This window comes from Anoplophora glabripennis, unplaced genomic scaffold (assembly GCF_000390285.2).
Source record: "Anoplophora glabripennis isolate ALB-LARVAE unplaced genomic scaffold, Agla_2.0 scaffold116, whole genome shotgun sequence".
Lineage (NCBI taxonomy): Eukaryota > Metazoa > Arthropoda > Insecta > Coleoptera > Cerambycidae > Anoplophora > Anoplophora glabripennis.
Window position 1 is genome coordinate 204,768 of NW_019416290.1, and position 19,547 is coordinate 224,314.

The following is a 19,547-nucleotide window of genomic DNA, read 5'->3' on the forward strand; positions in this document are numbered from 1 at the left end:
GACGCATATCTCGGAGGAAATCTTGTTTAATTAATCGCCTTTATTCATGGTCGTTAGCTAATGATGGTGATGGAATTATGTGTATCAAAATATTGACAGTGTGAAATTGGGATGACATGAGGCTCGTAATAGGAAATCTAGACAACGACATCGAAACCCAGTTATTTGAATCCGCTGAAAATGCGTGGTATCTATAGTTTAGCAGAAAATGGTTAAAGTAGAAATGGAGAGTAAAAGCAAATAACTGACTCTCAAAGAGCTGTTGTAGCTACAAGTATGCGCTATACTGGATGTTGACCTGAGGTTGTCTTTCCGTGTTACGTGGGAAAATTTCGAAAAAAAGACGCGTCTCCAATAAAAATCGGACGAAACAATTGACGACCGATCCCTTTATGAATCACTGGGCTATGTTGACCTGTTATCAGCCTCGCAACCTCTTTCAACATTGGTTTTATCAATTTCCAGTTGCTTTTCGCCGCTAGTGAGCAATTATCAATAAAACACTCATTAAACAAATATGAGAGGCAATTAAATTTATCGCAAATTTCCCGTGGAACGGTTTGTGTACAGCGGTGGCTTCGATATTTCTTCTGTGATTAATACGTGAATCATTTTCTTTGTTTCGTTAGCGCTCGACGAAGATACGGTTCTAGTGAGTTTAGTGCATCGAAATTGAACTTTTTCACCTGATTTCAGTTCGGTGGCATCGATCAAGCGGGCTTACAGGGTGAGTTGCTATTTTTATAGACGCGCTAGAGCCTTAGGGTCGATTGCATATGATCACACTAAAGTGTACTATAAAATAAAGTTACCATATTGTTTTGACAGTACTTTAAAGCTCTATTAAATTTAATGAAACCGGTGCTAGATTATGTTTTCATTTGTTGTACGTACATTACTTACCGGTAAGCATTACAAAAAAACATACATTTTTTTTCTTTATAATGTGTATTTCAATTTGAAATATCTTGCTTTCAATTCACGCTATTTTTATGTTATTTTACGTTAATTATTACTTTCAAAAGTCGTTTTTTAGTATTCTTTTATTTGCCAATAATTTCGGTTTCATCAAATTTGACATTATGTAAATATTTTGAAGGATTTTATGCAAAAACTATATTTTATTATATTGATTTAACAATGACAAAGAAAAGCTTTATCCTTCTCTTACATTCTGAAATCCCCTTTTTTTTAAATATATATTTACTAGTCTGATGAACATATATAAATTGCATTAGAGTCTGAACTAATATTTATAATAGTATACGTATAATCTTACTTTCAAGGTCAAATGAAGCTTTTTGTTTTAATTTAGGTAACATTTTTTAATGTGTTTAATGTGTCATTACTGTTATACAATATATTTTTCCCCAGAGGCTAGTAATGTTACATAGTTTTTTTGTGAATCTTCTCACATAATATTTTATAGGAACATATGCACCTCTAACTGTTCAAAATCATATCAGGCTTGTTCATAATTTCAATCCAACGGGCACACATCATAAAAATATATATTTAACAGTAATCACCGACACTCAAGCCAGTTTCTCGACTAAATTCCACTAGGACCGTTTCTACCAACGCCAAATAAGTCGCCACATAATCAGAAACAACCATTAACCCATCCAGATTAATAACAGCATCTCGGCAATCGTGTGTCCAAAACAGGAGACTTAATTTCACAGCATTCGCTTCGGTAGCGATGTACGAACGTTCCTTTTTTAGTCTAAACAATAATTTATCACACATTTCCACACCTTGTACGGTAGGTGTTATTAGAGGGCTACGGAGAGAGTCCTAATGGCGTGAATTGTCGTGGAAGATAGCGAGCGAGGAGCGTCCGAAGACCGTGCGATATTTCCTTGGTTTTGTGTGTGACGGTGCGAGGCGACGGAGATAACAGAAGTCAGTGGGTTACCTTCAATTTATGTGTCGTTCGATCAAGAGCGCGAGCTCTTTTTACCGCGTTGTTTATTGAGGTACTGGCAAATATCTTGTTTTCTTTGCGGGTCTAAAAATAAACGGGATATCTTTGGCCTTTGGACAAACGACAAAGTAAGGTTGGTGTATGTTTATTGTACTAAATTTAAGTGTAAGTATTTTGTGTTGTGTTCAATTTTTGTAGATGCTGAGGGTCAATTCGCGAAGAAATTATAAAATTCCTAGATTTAAAGAAAATGTAGGAGACGTGGCAACGTCGCGCGGTAGGATATTCCGGTGTAAAGCAATACCCGACAGGATTAGGCAAATGCGAAATAACATTTCCCGCGGTTAAGTCAATTGTTTCACGTTGATGCTTCGTTTAGCAATGCCTTTTCTATCTTCTTGTGTATAAAACGGATGCAAATTATTAGGCGGGTTATTTTTTCGCCACGGAATTCTCGGAAGCAACGCGCTAAATCAATAAGAGCGGATCTACGCATTCTAGAATGCCCCTTACTAGCACAATACAGATTACTACTGTTTCATATATTTGATCTTAGGAAATGTTTTCTCTTGCAACAAAAAATAAATGGTGAAAAAAGTTCTAGAAAGAATAATTTAAATCTTGACTGAATTTTGGGACACCCGATATATATCCCTGTTTTATTAATACATCGATTGCTTCATTATGTAAATAATATTAGTAACGTTAATACTTCTGAGAGTACACATATCAGTTACCTAAATTACTATTTCGCGGACGATAAATTAAACAATAGAATATTATTCGGAACTGGATAACGATTATTGACTTTAATTGATAATTAATTTCGCATTATAGTGATAATTACTAATTTTTCCCAATTTAATGATAGCAGTCTACGAGCTTATTTGTGCAAACTGGATTATATATGATTTAGAAGCTTTTACTAGCCATTTGTGAATTTTGACAATAATTGGTACCTACTGGGTAAGAATATAACTTAGTTTTTTTATTACTAAACTGATGATATTTTTTGCAATAAACAAAACATTGATATAACTATGGAAACTATAAACTTTTTTATCTTTGTTTATATCAGAATATGATACATAGCCCTTAGTTGTATAAGGGGCATTCCACTCCAAATCGACCACTTTTAACCCTAATCCTTTTCGATTTGGCTGAAACTTTTTTATTGTTTTCTACCCCACTGAAAACCTCTGAGAATTTTTTCTAATTTTTTCATTCAACTTAAAAAAGTTATGAATTTTTGAAAAAAATAGCTTTTTTTAAAATAACCATAACCTTTTCAAAAATTGAGTTATCGGGACGTTTTTTTAAAAAAATTTTTGTTTTTAAATGTACTTTTTGAAAAAAAAATAGATCAAATGTTTTTTTTTCAATTTTTGGAAAAAAAACAAAATTTCTCGATTACCATTTTTGATTTTTTATTTATAAAAAACTAAATTTTTTATAAATCCTCAAATTCTTTCAGTGGTGTTTTTTCGTTTTCTATATTTTTTTATTGATAATAAAAAAAATTTAGCTTATTTCACCACCATTTTGAAAATTTTTGAAAATGTATAGAATCTCAAAATTGAAAAAATTTACTATATGCAGCGACTGATTTCAAAAAGTCAAAAGAGGATGGTTTCAAAATGACTTACTTCAGCTCAAATGCGTTGCAAGTCTTTTTTTAAAGACCACTCTTTGTCCAAAAATGGACCAAATAACAACTTTTTTTCCATTTTCTTCGATTTTGGATAGTTTTCTATTTTTATCTTAACTTTTTCAAAAAAATTTAAATTTTTTTCATGTTTACCACTTTCAATTATTTCTTTCATATATATTTTTTTTCAATTTTGGGATTCTATATACATTTTCAAAAATTTTCAAAATGGTATGTGAAATAAGCTAAATTTGAAAAAAAAATTGAGGATTTATAAAAAATGTCAGTTTTTTATAAGAAAAAAAAAAAAATTCAAAAATGGTAATTATCGAGAAATTATTAAAATTAAAATTAAAAAAAAAGATAGGTCCAGATAATTTTGATCTATTTTTTTTTTCAAAAAGTACAATTAAAATCAAAAATTTTGAAAAAAAACCGTCCCGATAACTCAATTTTTGAAAAATTATTATTATTTTACAAAAAAAGTTATTTTTTTCAAAAATTCATAATTTTTTTAGAGTTGGGTGAAAAAATTTGAAAAAATTCTCAGAGGTTTTCAATGGTGCAGAAAACAATAAAAACGTTTCAGCCAAATCAAAAGGGGTCTATTGCCTAATTTTGCGCACCCTGTACATTACACTGAAATCATATCTTTGCCAAAAACGTCCTCTGAGGACAAAACAAAGCAATCGTTCTGTAGGGCACAGTTTGTTGTTAAATTACCATCTCCTTATATTTACCTCCTATAAATTTGGCTCACATATCCGTCTCATCGCATTACGAATGAAGATTAGACGACATAAAGGATACGCGGTGGCCCCACGGGACGCGGAAACCCACCCGATAACCCCATTTACTCGGAGGGAGGACTCAATTTTCCAGGGCCACCTTACAGACCGCTTTCTGACGTCTGCTTCTAATCGGCAATAATCCGCGGTCGGCTTATTCTTGGCGACTTAATACGGGCTCTCCTTCCCGTTCATTAATATTAACCAGCCAGGGAAAAGCGGCGTTGCCAGATTCCTACCTAGAGCGAAGGCAGCGGTACACAACTATAGGATCAATCTCTAGGTAGCGGACAATTAATGTTCCGTGTGTTGTAATGCACAGGAGACGTTGAAAAATATGTGCCGCTTTCATTAAATGATGACACCTAAGATTTCACTCTAATTTTTATCGAATATCATTTCCAAAGTGCAAAATTTATAAATTCGTCTTCGATATTTTTCAAGCTTGCGATTACCAACGTCTACTTTTCTTATTTCACTTTACCGGTAAGTTAATTTCCATTCCCATTAATGAGACGTCGATTAAAATCATTACAATGCCACCAGTATTTCTTGACCTGTCACGCATTAGCTATGCAAATCATTGCAGCGTGCAGATGTTGCATTAAGAATGCGGTACACCTTTCCCCCTGAATATTTATCTTTCCGGTGAACGCGGACGATAACACCCGTATTTATCGCCAACATTCGAAATACTTTCCCTCCAGATTTTGCGAAACGGCGACGAAAAAACGCTCCGTACGCGCATAAATCAAGTCGGCGTAGATACGTCTACGTCCCTCACTTGTTTTGCAATTGCTTCCAGCTAGAATCGCCAGCCGGGACACTGGGCGTTGGGCGCAGCATTGCACGCTATAATTTTTTTGTTTTTCAAAATATCAAGTAGATTCCTAGCCTACGCCGAGAGATAACCTAAATTGTATAATGAGCTGGTAACTGCAAGCACCTGCTATTTGTTTGTCTGTGGGATAGATATATTTTGTATATTTTGTAGGTAGAAAGTAAAACAAGCTCAAGAAACACACAAAACATTTAAAAATTAAAATGATTGGGGAGGAATTCTAAAAGATCGTTCGGAAAGTTTGTACGGAGTCTGTACGTTCGTGGTTGGGTTATTTTTTTATTTTCAAGGTCATTTGAAAGTATAATAGCCCTCTTGAACTTCCCGGGTTGGTATCACACTAGCATAGCGGGATGTTGGGAAAGTCACATCTATAAAGCCAGTTTGAGCCATCGGGGACCACCACCTGATGACCTTGAAAGTCATTTGAATAAAAATCACTAGAATCGGCTGATAGCGAGGTTTTGAGGGCATAAAAATAGCAACGATAGACTTTTCTTTAAAAAAACAACGTTGATCTTGAAATGACCTTGATAATGGCCTTCAAGGTCAAATCAAAGGTCACTAGATGGTACTCCCTAATGACCCATATAACTTTTGTAAAGGTGTCTTTCCCGATGTCTCCTATCCTGACGAGCTTCCGACCTGAGAAGTTTGAGAGGTACATTTGACCTTAAAATAACCTTGAAATTGAAAAAATAACTCGGAATCCGGGGTCAGCATTGTGTCACTGTCAAAAAACAAGAGTTGACCTTCAAATAACCTTAACCATGACCTTAAAAAATGTATCGACCACGTATCAAAGCCCTTTCAGAATTTGGGGACAAATATTGTATGGGACCCCAAAAATGTATGGTCTAGTATATCACACATTTATTTTTTCTGTACAACTTGATCGTTGATGTTATACTTCTATTACGCGCGATAATACACATATTTTTTAGCCGCTCTGACATTTTCATTCCATGACGGTTATAAAAGCGTTGTTTATCAGCGACTCGAGCTACAGAAATTTCGCTGCAATACCGGCCTAAGTACGTCCCCCCGATCAGATGCGACACGCCAAGTGGCGCATTTCTAGATGCAATCTAGTCGGCGAACACGAACTAAAATATAATTTTTACGTTCCCGTACAGAAACCGAGCGGAATTTTCCGTTTGCCACGCAATTTTCTCGATAGCCGTACGCAAAGTTGAAATGCCTCGATTGTGTCAGGTTAAACGGGGTCGTTTTAATATGCCCAGATGACCTCCGCGGATAAGAAACACATTCGTTCTTGGTATTTTGAAATGCGTATTCAGAATGCAAATGAGAATCGAGACTAATTCTCATGCATATGCACAACCGCATTATTTACTCGAACAAATGGTCCCCATACCACCGATGATGATGGAGGTAATGATACGAAACGTAAAACGTAACGCTTTATGAAGAGAGCTTGAGAAAAGTGTTAGTAGATTATATCCTTGTCATCATTATTTACTCTAACGACATACAAAGAATCGTTAGTACATTTTTGGCATTTATTTTATCTGTTTCGTATTATAAAATAACCGATTTTGACAACATTTATCTTTCCTTTTTCGAGCGAGGGTGTCCTCCATTAACTTTTTGTTGGTTTTGTTGCAGGAGAGATGTCCTGAGCGGAGTTTTACTTACGAGGAGCCATCCTCGTCAAGTAAACGAGCATGAGGAAGCTGTGCGAGACCCACTTGGTGTATATCCTGCTGCTTTACGTGCATCTCGACGAGGCAGTTGATCCCTGTAAGTATCATTTCGAGGTTTATTAAATGTGCTCTCCTAGTGGCGCGTTACTTAGCTCGTGCACCGCATAAATTTCACCTAGCAGGTCTCTGGAGGGCTCTTTCCGCGGAAATATTAATAAGGTGCATTGTAATCCATTACTGAATGTATCAGATGCAGTTCTGTGTGCAGCGCGTCGTCACGGTTTACGTTACTTTACTTATTATCCTCTGATATTATGCTTTTATTTCAGTAATCGCCGAATTAACTCTTTAGTTCGACGAACCGAGTTATTAGTTCGTTAAGTCTGCATTGAGAACACTGCTAATCTCCATTCATACAAATATCCGCTCCTCGGAACATTTTCCCGGAGCGTATCGAGCTCTGTCGATTAGAATTCAGGGGATTTACCGCTCGATTTAACTTAATTTTTAATAATTGTTTGCGGAGCGTGATGGATAGTGCGGTACTACATCCGTAGGGATAATCCTCACTGATTGCAGCTGTTTGTAATTATGGGAGATTACCACGTCACTCCTGCATCAGATCACAGAGTCCTGTATTTGTTGTTGGCCAGTTCGGGAGTAGATAATAGTTCGACAATGGTCAGTGTACGTAGACACTGAATATGCGCGAATGCCGTTTGGTCTAAAAAATGCGCCAGCTACATTCGAGAGATGCATGGACATTGTATTAAAGGGACTACAGAAAGGGATATTTTATTTACTATAACTTTTGAAGGACCCTAATACTTTCTCTGGAAAATTAACAGTCAATTTATATATAAAAAATAACTTCCAGGCATTTTAATTTTCCCATTTTAAATACATTTTACCTTTGTTCGCATGATTTTTCGACGTATTTGAAAACACAAGACCATTGTATTTTGCTCAACCTAGCAACTAGCACGAGAATTTTAAACATGCCAGAGTGTTGTAACATGTTATTACCTGAAAAATTTTATGCATGTCGGTTCAAGATACAAATCGAATGCCCATAGTGTTCACTTTTAAAGTCATGCATGTATGAACTGGTCCCTTATTACTGTTGCATTATAAACTCACGCATATACAGTGGAAGTTTTTGCTAAAATCTCTTTTATTTTACAATTATTAACATGATCAGTCCTAATAACGATCGGTATTTTAGTATGAGGCGTTAAGATTTATTGCCAAGTTACTAGTGACTGAGTTTTAAATATGTTATCCACTTATGCCTCTGTTTCAGCGCAATGCATAGCTCCTTTGGGAATGGAGAACGGCGCCATCAAGGACGCTGACATAACGGCAAGCTCCTCGTTCGACAGCGGCAACGTGGGACCTCATCACGGACGGTGAGTGACGGTCATATTTTTTTTACGGTTGCCAGAACGAATTAACATAATTCCAAAAAATAACTCAGTCTGGCTTGTTATGTATATTGTGAACATAAATATTTGACGATGTTTCGAAAACCTGATTATTTCGCAATGACAATTTTTAACGATGTTTCGAAAAACTGATTTAACCCACAGATTTACTACCAACTGGTGCCGTAATTCCGTGAGCTCACGCGGAAGCCGCCACTGTCGGTGGGAGTATCGGTCTGAGCAGTTCCCAGACCGCTTACAAACCACCTGAAACAGCCATAAAATACTACGGCGGACCGCAACTGACGGCGCTACAACCAGGTAATATATACGGAGGCCCAACGCATCGATCCGGCGCGGTTTCGAGGAAGAGTTTCAATTCCTAATGACGCCGGCCGAATTCGGGATGTGGGGCGGGTGAATTTTTTAAGGCGGCAGCGGCGGAGACTGTTGGCGGAATTTACTGCCGACTTAAAAGTTTGTCAGCATATCTGCAACAATGTTTAAAACGATAAAAATGATATTATGAGGTAAAAAAATCATATTCGATAGAGAAGGGGCGGAGTATTAATATTTATTTGTTGAGTGTCGGATATTTATATACAGGTGAGAGTCAATTGGACTGGTTTTGACTGTATAATCTCGTCATATTTAAAAAGGCCAGGTAAAATAGTTTTATTCGCTAGTTTTTTCTTGTGATCTGAAAGAAATACATGAAAACAATTGAATAAAAATACTGCTTCAACAATAGTCAACGGTATCCATTGCGCCGGTCCAGTAAATGAACCAAAATTTTGCACAAACAACACAAAGAATAAAGTGCTACTTAGATGTGTCGACATATTTTTTACTGTAAAGATTTACTGTACTCTACAGCAGTTCAAAATTGTTCTCATTTAAATCTCATCTTTCGACAGTGTTCAAAAATCTAAATTCATAGTGTTCAACATCTAGTTAAAATATTTCCTCGTGTCGAATTCCGCGAGAATTCATCCCAGTACGGACCTGCGTGGGGTGGCGAACGCGGACCGAGGTGTCAGAATAATAATCTTATAAATATGAAATGTTCAGCGAATGCGGAAAAATAATCAAAAAAGTAAATGGGAAAGGGTGCGGAAACTTCGAGGGCGATATTTGGAGAAAATACATGGCAGCGTTATGAAAATAGGAAGAACATTATGCGTGGAAAGCTGGAGAGAAAGGTACGCGGAGCGAGAAGCGCGTTTTCAAATTCAGGGAAGCGAAAACGTTCCTGTATTATATTAGAGGCGGATCGGATTGATGCCGGGACCTTGAACATTGTTTCTTTCTAATACCTTTGCTCGTGAAAGCCTTTTATGCTAAAGGATTTTGAATAAATTCGGGCTTGAGGAATATTTTAAGTTGTATTGATGAAAAACATGAAGCGGTTCTACGGCGATCATTTGAAAAACACTTTTTTGAAGGAAATGTTTGATTTTCGCAAGATATAGTGTCAAAAATATTTCTATCCGTTTAATAGTAATACATAAATGCAGATTAGGGAGAAGGGCGACTGTAATTGGCTTCAACGGAAACTACAGAACTGCTGTCATCTTGCGGGAGTAATTTAGACTAACTTAGTTGTTTTGAAGGTGCCTAGATGGTATCGACATGGTAAAAATATAGCATCTGGCAATATTTCAGATTCCTCACTAACCCAAACACACAAAATTTTCATGCTGTCATACATTTTTCCTAAATAAAACCTAGAGTTTGTACCATCCTTGTCTTTTGTCGCTATAAACGAAACTGAATGATGTGATGCTATTCTTTAAAAGATTCCCGACTCGTTCTTCAGCCCTATCATTAATATTATCCTGACAGCATCGGAATGTAAAAATCCAACTGATCGCTTACTTGAGGAACGCCATAGTTTTCCCAACGCACAGCACAGTCAAAGCAGAGAAATTTTCCTGCTTTTCCCCGCTTTAAAGATGCTCTCTGGGGCGCGCCTTTCCATTATTCATCCACTCCACTCCTACATGGGAATCATTTCGCAGCCGCGGGTTCTTCATCGGATTAAATATTTGTGTTTTACTACGGTTCATCTCGCAAAGATAAAACTAGGTTAGTAGGGACGTGCTCCAAATTAGCCCCTTAGTTATTCTTTAGGTTGTTCTCTGGGCAAATATGTAAAATGCACTATACAGGGTGTGGCGTACATAATCTATAAAAATTAAACTACAGCTTCCTAACGATATTTGTAGTAGAAAAAGTTTTATATTTGCGTTTTTTTTTTTTCATAAATTAAAGTTCAATTATGGATCAAAATATTTTCTCTAGAACACAATTCGAGTGTAAAATCTATTGAACTGGTTGCTGATAATAGGGGTGCAACAGCTGGCGGCTTAAGATGCGATGTACGGTACGAGATGAGGTTCCTACTTGCTGTGCGAGTCGTCGAGTACTAATTGTGGGGTCTTCGTTAAGATTTTCCAACACTGCATCTTCAACAGTAAGGTTCACTTGCTGACCACGTCCTTCTCCTTGAGGAATAACACTTCCCGTATCTCGCAGCCGCTGAACGCACTGTAGGATTGAATTTGCACATGCACCCCCCTTCTTCTACTTAGATTATTCTTTCTTTATATGATTTGGGGTATAGCTTCCTATTTTCGTTAACTGTGTTCTATTTTTGAACCAATTTATTACACCAAAGGAGTATGTAAGGGCGTTTTTTTGTAATAATTTGGTCCCTCGAACTGTGCACTCTAAAAATCCTCTGGAAAAATAGTTGGACGACGAAGAGACTTCACCGACAATGCCAATCAGCCGTTCGGCAAAAATCCGCCAAAACGCGTTCCTCCGAGCATAACGAAATTACCCGACTCGGGCAAACAAAGGACCGGCGCCGCGTCCCACTCAATTACCAAATTGGAGCGATTGAATCATTTTCTGGCGGCCACAAAACGCGCTGATTGATCGCGCCGTTAATGCATATTGGAATTCTTGGCATATTCGGGACCAGTTCTCCACAATGCAGGCAACAATTAACGCGATATTAAAGTCCGCCCCCTCCCCCTCTCCGCTTCGCACAGTAGCAAACTTTGCCCTGCGGGGCTGACAACTAAAATATGAAGATACTCCGGTGCACCTGGGTGCTCCGCAAAGACCGATTTAGGTGATTCTACGGCTCGGTCTCGAACAAACTCGAGATGTGTAATTAGGCCCTAAGTTTCGAGATCGGATAACTCGGGAGTTGGTTTATTCGGCGGATGTGATGGTTGTTTGATGATACGCTCCTTGCAAGGCTTTGCTGAAAGTCACGGTGTGATGCGGAGTAATATTTTATACATAATTATGCGAGGAAATAGAGAGTAGTGTTCAAAAATTTTATTAAACTTATAGTCAAGCGTTTCCGGTTACTCAAGCCATCGTCAATGTAATAACCTACCGACGAGAGGAAACATTTGGCAATTTGACACAATATACACACTGTTTTGTAACGAATGGGACATACTAGAATCAAAAAAGTTTTTGGTCTTCACAGTATGTGATTCCTGATATTAAACCTTGGCTCTTTATACTTTTCCACGAATAAAACGTATGCTTAGTTGATATCTTTGGAAAAAAGGGGTTTCACTTTGCAATGCAAGTAAAAACTAACCCAAAAAGATCAAGTTGTCTGCCTTAGGCTTCCTAAAGAAGAGTTTTATTATCAACAGTTTGCAGTTCCAAAGATTTAGCTTCTTCAAAATCTCGTTTTTAATAATAATAACCCCAAAGTAAATGAGGCATATTTAATAGAAATGCCTAATAACAGCTTATTTACCAATAATGAAATGACGGATATGATTTTTGTTTATTCTCAACATAATTAGTCGCATTTACATGACGGATTCCCCTTTCATTATCCGATAGATGTTCGGAACCACCGGATATGAACAAATTATGAAAACGTTGGAATTAAATATTTTATTGGAAAGCATTACAAATGTCATCATAATTACAACAAAATTACGGAAAATATCATTAACGTTGCTTTATTAACATTACAGAAACTTTTATATTATGTCTCTGTGTACTGAATCACTATCAGGATCGAAATTAAAAATTAATTCTGTTTGTATTGTAACGTGATATACTTCCATTACGCTTTGACTGATAAAACATCATAAAATACATAAAATATCTAATGACGCAAAACAAATCTACTACATTATGGATATGTTTCAATATTATCTACCGATAATCAAAATATTGTCATTTAGATATAATTATTTATGTATTAGGACTATACCACACATTTACTTTTGAAATAATGCAATGAAACATAAAAATGTCAGTCAAACCAAGCATTAGATATTATTATCTGATCAAAAATACAGTACGAGAAAGTAAATTACTCTGAAATAATAATATAGTAAGAGGAGCTAGTCACTTTCTTACTTGTAATAAATCTAATAACAATAAATTAAACTAAGCTCCTGCTATGCACCCTAAAGGCGATCATTTATTCAGGAACTTAGAAAAAAAAATAACGGTGTCCGTTTACCAGCCTGCTGTAATTTGTCGACGGAAATACAGAAATTAAAGGCAACACATGTGTCAGTTTCCTTCTTGTCCATTAAAATTCATTACCTCTGAATGGCATACCGTAGCTCTCTGCCTCAAATTATAGATGTAGATGTGGGTAGAATTAGAAATTACAGTTATAGAACTGTATCATTTGATGTCCACTTTTTTGTAATACAGTAAGTGATTAAAATAAACGTTATTGTCCAGTTTTTATTTCAAAATTGTTCGGTATTTTATAGAGGCCAGGAACGATGAAAATTTGTTTCAAGACTTCTACGGATCGATTCGAAACTTTGGTAAAATAATAATTTGTTTCAAGACTTCTACGGATCGATTCGAAACTTTAGTAAAATATTCAATGACAATTACATTTCTGTAACCTTTTATGGAACTTAATCTTTAAAGTAACCAACGGCGTATCTTCCGTAGGACTTATTACCCGTTACTGTTCAGAGGTTCAATAATTCACTCGGCAAGTAGGGCGGCATAATTTTAGAATCGAGCAGTTTAAAATTAATGTTCGTCATTAGTTCCACTGTATTATTAATAAGACGGGGTGGAGGAGTTCATCAGGAATTATGGATGTGCCAGACGCCTCGCTTTAATATTCGAGTTGTATGTATGTGTGTTTTGGTTGCCTGCGGGTTTTTGTCGCAAAATATGTTCAGGAAAATAAACAGCACGTGAATGTATCTTTAGGACAATAATAAATAAGTTTTATCCACAATCATATCCACACATATGAACCGTTTAAAGTGATCTGAGTGATCTGAGTGATCTGAAGTGATCCACTGAACTGCCAAGGTTTCGAAATATTACTTATAGTTGACCTAATAAGTCGCAGGCAGCTAACTGTTTTTTAGGAAATACAATCCTGCGACACATAATCATTTTCTTAATACATGAACGGATCGTATTCATTTTTATAAAAGCCCCAACGCCTACTATAGTCTGTTTAGAAATGAAAGAGAGTAATTAAAGCTCATTATGTATGCAAATCGTAAATAAATGTAGTACTGGTATATTCAATATTTTTATATTATGTATTATCGGTATAGATGAGGTGTACTTTTAAAAAAACTTTGTGTGACCGGGTTGTACTAAATTGTAGTAGGTAGCTAAAATTTAATCCCCGACAATCCGTCTTTGTCTATGCCGCTTCAATTTCTCGGTCTGCCGTGAATGGTAACTAGCATTATCCATGACAATTACAGACCCCGGAGGAATAAGATCCAACATCTGTGTAAAATACTCTTCGAAAACATCTGCGTTCATATTCAAATAAAAATAAACCCCCATCTATAAAACCACTGGCACTACCTATATGTGTCACTATTAATATTCGCCCTTTACCTGAAGGTGCCTTGAACCCTGTTGAAAGTCCATCCAAAAATGCTTGTCGAAAACTTTTTGTATTTTTATCTTGCCATACTTTTGTTACAGTATATCCCTCGTTGACCCAAGTTTCGTCTAGATAATAAATATTCCTCCCTTCGTCACGGAATTTTCTAATTGATCTTAAGTAGGATCTTCGCCAACAAATAATTTCATCTTTATCGATAAGAACTGACTTCCTGTTCTGCTTTTCCCAGCAAAAATTCAACTCTCGTAAGACGGCCCATAATTTGCTTCTACTGATTTTTGGCAGATCGTTGTCCTCTGAAAGTTCACTTAAAATTTTGTTTAGCGTTGGTATTTCTTTTTTAAAATAAAATGAGTGTACTTTAGTCACTAAACACAAGTCGAATTTTACTCCACTGCACTAGCACGTCTTCGTATATTCAGCTCTAAGACTGGATCGATCTGTCACAATACACTGGCTCCTGCCCTATGATGTATCCAGAAAAATATACTAATGTACACCCATTACCTGTTAGCATTAGTGTTACCCGATAATTACCTGAAACGAAATATTACCACGCCCATGGCCAGTTCCTATCTCGGGGTTTTATTACTCTCTTTCATTTCCAAACAGACTATAGCCCTCATTGAAATTAAATTGCGCCCGAAAAAATATACCTTTCTTCGGCTTCCGCTGCTGCGTATAGTTTCGACGCAAGCGATCAGCTCCTACCCGGTATGGGTGTATTATATTTGAGGCCCCTTTGTGTGGTGATAAATTGAATGGAAGTAAAATGTAGAAATGTCCTTTGTTGAGACGTCGTTTCAGCACTGGCTCAATTCCATATAAATCATTAGAGGTATTAAATTTCCTATTAAGGACATCTCTTACATCTTGTGTAACACGCTTCCGACAAGAGGCTTATACGGGGTGGCTATTTTAACCGATACAGATGCACGGTGAAAAAAAAAGAGAACAATTATGTTCTATACGTGTGTGTGTGTTACAAATTGTTAATTGTACATATTGTCTTAACACAACTAATTGTGCGACACGCAAAAAAAACGACCACCGAAACAAAAACAGAGCAGGATCCATCCCTAATAAAATGTATAAACAATTTACCGGAGTTGAAACTCTCGACGTGGCAAAATTATATTTCCCGCATATGGCTTTATAAACTTGTCACATTCTGGAAGTGACTGGGGCGACAGCCTATTTATTATTTCATAGACCTTCCTTCATGTCGGCTGTCAAATTAGGGATAATTGGATTCGTTCGATGAGACCGGCGAACGCCAAACTGGAATATTTAAATTAAAAATTAGCAGGGGGATTAAAGGCCAGACGGGGAATCGGTGGCAGTTCCATGTTGGTACGAAAGGTAGACAGATTTGATGTTAGCGAACTGAATCATAAAACACCGTCCACGATTTTTAGCTCAGTTTCAGTTTAAAATATTCAAGGTAATAATTCACGTGCTTGCCTTTGGAAGGCTTTTAACTCGCTTTGCTTCCAAACAGTATAACAACCCGTAAATATTCCCTTCTTCTTCCACCTGCCCTTTCACCGAGACACTTCGGAGTCGAGAGCCGCCTCCGAGAAGCAGAGTTAAACTTTTCGAGTAGTTTTATTCGATAAGTGAAAAAGTTCCGTGGAGTATCTCACTCGACTCCCCTCCCTGACGTTGAAAAATAAAATTAAAAACTCCCTAACTCAATCAATATCTCCTGAAATATAATTTCCGAACTAAACAAATACGCCGAAGTTGAATAAGTTGCCCTTAATTCCGAGGGGGAAATTCCATCAGGAGTCGCGCTATTGCTTCACGTATATGAAAGAAAGGCTAAAGAAATTGTAATATAACATTTTTAGCTTGTCTCCCCCAGAGTCAATCATCTCATAATTTTTTTCAGGGTGAGGACGGACAAAAACGGTGGCGCGTGGTGTCCCCAGAAGCAGGCGACCACTGAGCCCGAGGAGTGGATCCAGGTGGACCTGAAGACGGTGCACATGATCACGGCGACGGAGACGCAAGGCAGATTTGGTAACGGACAGGGGATCGAGTATGCTGAAGCGTACATGCTGGAATATTGGAGGCCCAGGTTGCAGACCTGGATGAGATACCACAACAGTAAAGGAGAAGAGGTAATGAATAATTAAATAAAAACAGGGGATTGTATGGTTTAATTTTATAAAACAAAAGCAGAGTAAATACACCTAACTTTATTATTTACGTAACAGTCTTCAAATTGAACATGTGCTCCTGTGGGGAAAGAGCATGGCAGAGAAACCCACGATCGTTGCTCTTACCACCCAAATAAAAATACAAAACAACCGCTAACCAAAGGTATAAATTAAGATCCTTTGCTAATTATAAATAAGACCTGTCACATTTAATGTGTCACTAAATGTCCTCTCACTCATATTAGTCATACACACTTCCAAGTAAAACTGAAGAGGTTTGGTGTTAGTTAGCTGGCAACAAGGCTCGTCTATATGTCTATACGTATGACATAAAGTGAGCACAAGAAATCAAACAACAACGTAATCATGATGAAACAAGTTAAATGTGAAACAAAGAAGTCGTTATTGCAATATCTGGGCAGTCACGGCAATATACATATTTTAACATGTAATAAATAATGAGCAATCTTTAATAATAATTGTAACAATTTTATTTTAAAGAAATATACGCCCCTTAGCGTAAGGCAGTGAAGGCTAAACATACATAGAATTATTATTATGTAACATCTATGTTTTTCGAACAATGTAATCATGCCAAAAACAAGTTAGATGTGAAACAAACAAGTCGTTATTGTAATGTCTGGCAGTCACGACAATATATATATACATATTTTAACGAGAAATAAATAATGAGCAATCGTTAATAATAATTATAACAATTTTACCTTAGAAAAATATATGCCCTTGAGCATAAAGCAATGGAAGCTAAACATACAAAGAATTATTATCATGAAACATCTATAACCATCACAATCATAACAATATGATTAAACATAGAACAATTAACAACAAAGTACTTAAAGAATATTACCTGGTAACTAATACCGGTTAAATACTTAATTTTCCACTACTTCTATATTTTTCACACTACACTGATCGTCTGCTTATCTTCAACTCTTTAGGCTTCCTTCCAGAATTCCCCACCTAGGCGTTTGCTTTTTTGCGCTTCATTCTACCAACTGTTAATATTACTTTTTCATTATTATACAACACCCGTGTAATAGGTGACGTCGAAGTTGATAAGATAAGTATGGTTTTCCACAAACTGCAACTTTATTATTCAAAACATACTGAAATCAAATGAGTATGAACTCCAGTTCTTCAAACTTAATGGAATATTCAGGACTTTGTGAGCATTCACCGATTTGAACAGGCTCTAGTTTGTTTACCAACCATACTTCCTGGACCAAGAAAGTTCAGAACTATTAATCGATCAAAGACCTATGAATATTTTGCTTAATAAACACCGCCCGGGTTTTTTGCTTCCTATCGCGTTTTTTTTAAGAATTCTACTTTCCCAGAGCATAAAATCTGTCAAAAAATTAGCGGGGCAAGGCCTCAAAGAAATCGGCTTTAATTAGGGAAATTTTCATGACCACTTAAAACTACATCAACTCGCTGCAAAAACAGACGCTAGTCAAAGAGCGGTATCCGGTGTCCTGAAAGGTTTTCAGCCGCTTTCAGCGTTATTTCTGGTACGCGCGCAATTACTAATAATAACATGACATCTATCGCGGCCATGTGGCCTACCGAAATAAACGGGCATGCACATATGATCGCAGTTTTAGTAATTGCCCCACCTTACCAATAAATTCATTCTAAAGTGGAATCTCGATTATTAAGCTCTTTGTGCCGGATATCCCTTTGATGTGGCCAGCGTTGAGCGGTAATGGAATCTACGTTTACAAGTTCAAATCGTAAATCATCCCGGTCTTGTGGCTCCGCATATTCCATAAATAAGTCATTTATATCCCGGACTTGCAACTTTTTAAATGAACCTTCACCATCCACAATCACGCAAACATCGTTCTATGACCAAAACTGATCCATATGCGTTATACTGTGATTCTACGTTGATGTAAACGAAGACAAAATATATAAAAAGTGAAAAGAACGCATCGTACGCCACAACAACCGCAATCTAGAAGTACAACCAGTTCGGGATCGACTTTTCCGACAACAATGACGATCACGCGTCGACGGAGCGGAAAGAAATATTACGCATTCGCTATAAAATTTCTCATTAAGCTTAAGTAGTTGAAATTTGCTATTCCGAGATATCGGCTTAATTTATTTAATGGCCCTAACGGCGACAATGAACTCTTGGAGAAGGAAATATTAATTTAACTTTCTTCATTTAATCCCATTGCTTAATCGTTCGGGCAGGCCTGATCGTTTAATTGTGTTATTGGAATATTTGCCGGATCTCTTTCCGCTATACGTCTCCGGGCACTAAATTATACGACGGGCGTCTCAGCGCGGATTGCGGCTATTTACGGCCTTTTCTTCGTTATTTGTTGTATTAATTAATAAGCGCGTAGCAGTCTACAATCAAATCCACATGGCTGCAAAGCAGAATCAAGATTTAATTCGATATTGCTGTGTATATTTCTTTGAGAAAGAAAATTTCGCAAAACCATTTTTTCCTAGATAGAAAATATATATACAGTGTGTCCCACTTAATCATTAGCCACCCATGTAAAATTGTTATTTATTGACCGATTTGTTTCAACTTTTTTTTGTTTGATAGATCTCAATAATACATACACAATACACATATATACACAATTTTCAAATAATGCATGTGTTTCGTAAATAAATCTTCAGTTGGTTTAAAAAATTAAGGTTTAATTTTCTGCAACACCCTGTATTCTATCACAACAAAAATTGGTATAGGAGGGTTTTAGATAGTCCCGAATAAGAATCCGTTGCAGTTTTTGTCGAAAAAAAATCGCTAATATTGTTTCTCGTTTTTTCTTCCTATAAAACGCGCCTCAGTTGGCTATGGCTTAGATCACGAGAATACCGAAATTATACATTCTACTCCTTTTTCTGAGATCTATCAAACAAAAAAAAGTTGAAATAAATCGGTCAACAAATTTTACATGGGTGGCTAATGCTTAAGTGGGACACACTGTACATATATGGGGCGATGGAATATGATTGACAATATTGATAACGATAATGTCTATGATTTTAAATTCATAGCCACAGAAAAAAAAGTTGTCTGTACTGTTCATGCGACATATCCGTAATACTTGAATATCCTAACCTCAAAAAAAAACAGGTCAAAAATAGTAAAAATTCACGAAAAAGTGCTAGAAAAAATTTAAAAAAAATATTTT

The 19,547-nt window shown here is 36.5% G+C and overlaps 1 protein-coding gene across 1 annotated transcript in view; it reads left to right on the forward strand.

Annotated features, from left to right (window-relative positions):
* Positions 1 to 429: 429 nt before the first annotated feature.
* LOC108906543 (epithelial discoidin domain-containing receptor 1-like) overlaps positions 430 to 19,547 on the forward strand; it is a 36,941-nt gene continuing 17,823 nt past the window's right edge. The window contains exons 1-4 of the mRNA XM_018709853.1: positions 430 to 727; positions 6,834 to 6,968; positions 8,175 to 8,280; positions 16,092 to 16,323. Coding sequence (XP_018565369.1) covers positions 6,893 to 6,968; positions 8,175 to 8,280; positions 16,092 to 16,323 — 414 coding nt within the window. The 5' untranslated portion in view covers positions 430 to 727; positions 6,834 to 6,892. The remainder of the gene's footprint in view (positions 728 to 6,833; positions 6,969 to 8,174; positions 8,281 to 16,091; positions 16,324 to 19,547) is intronic.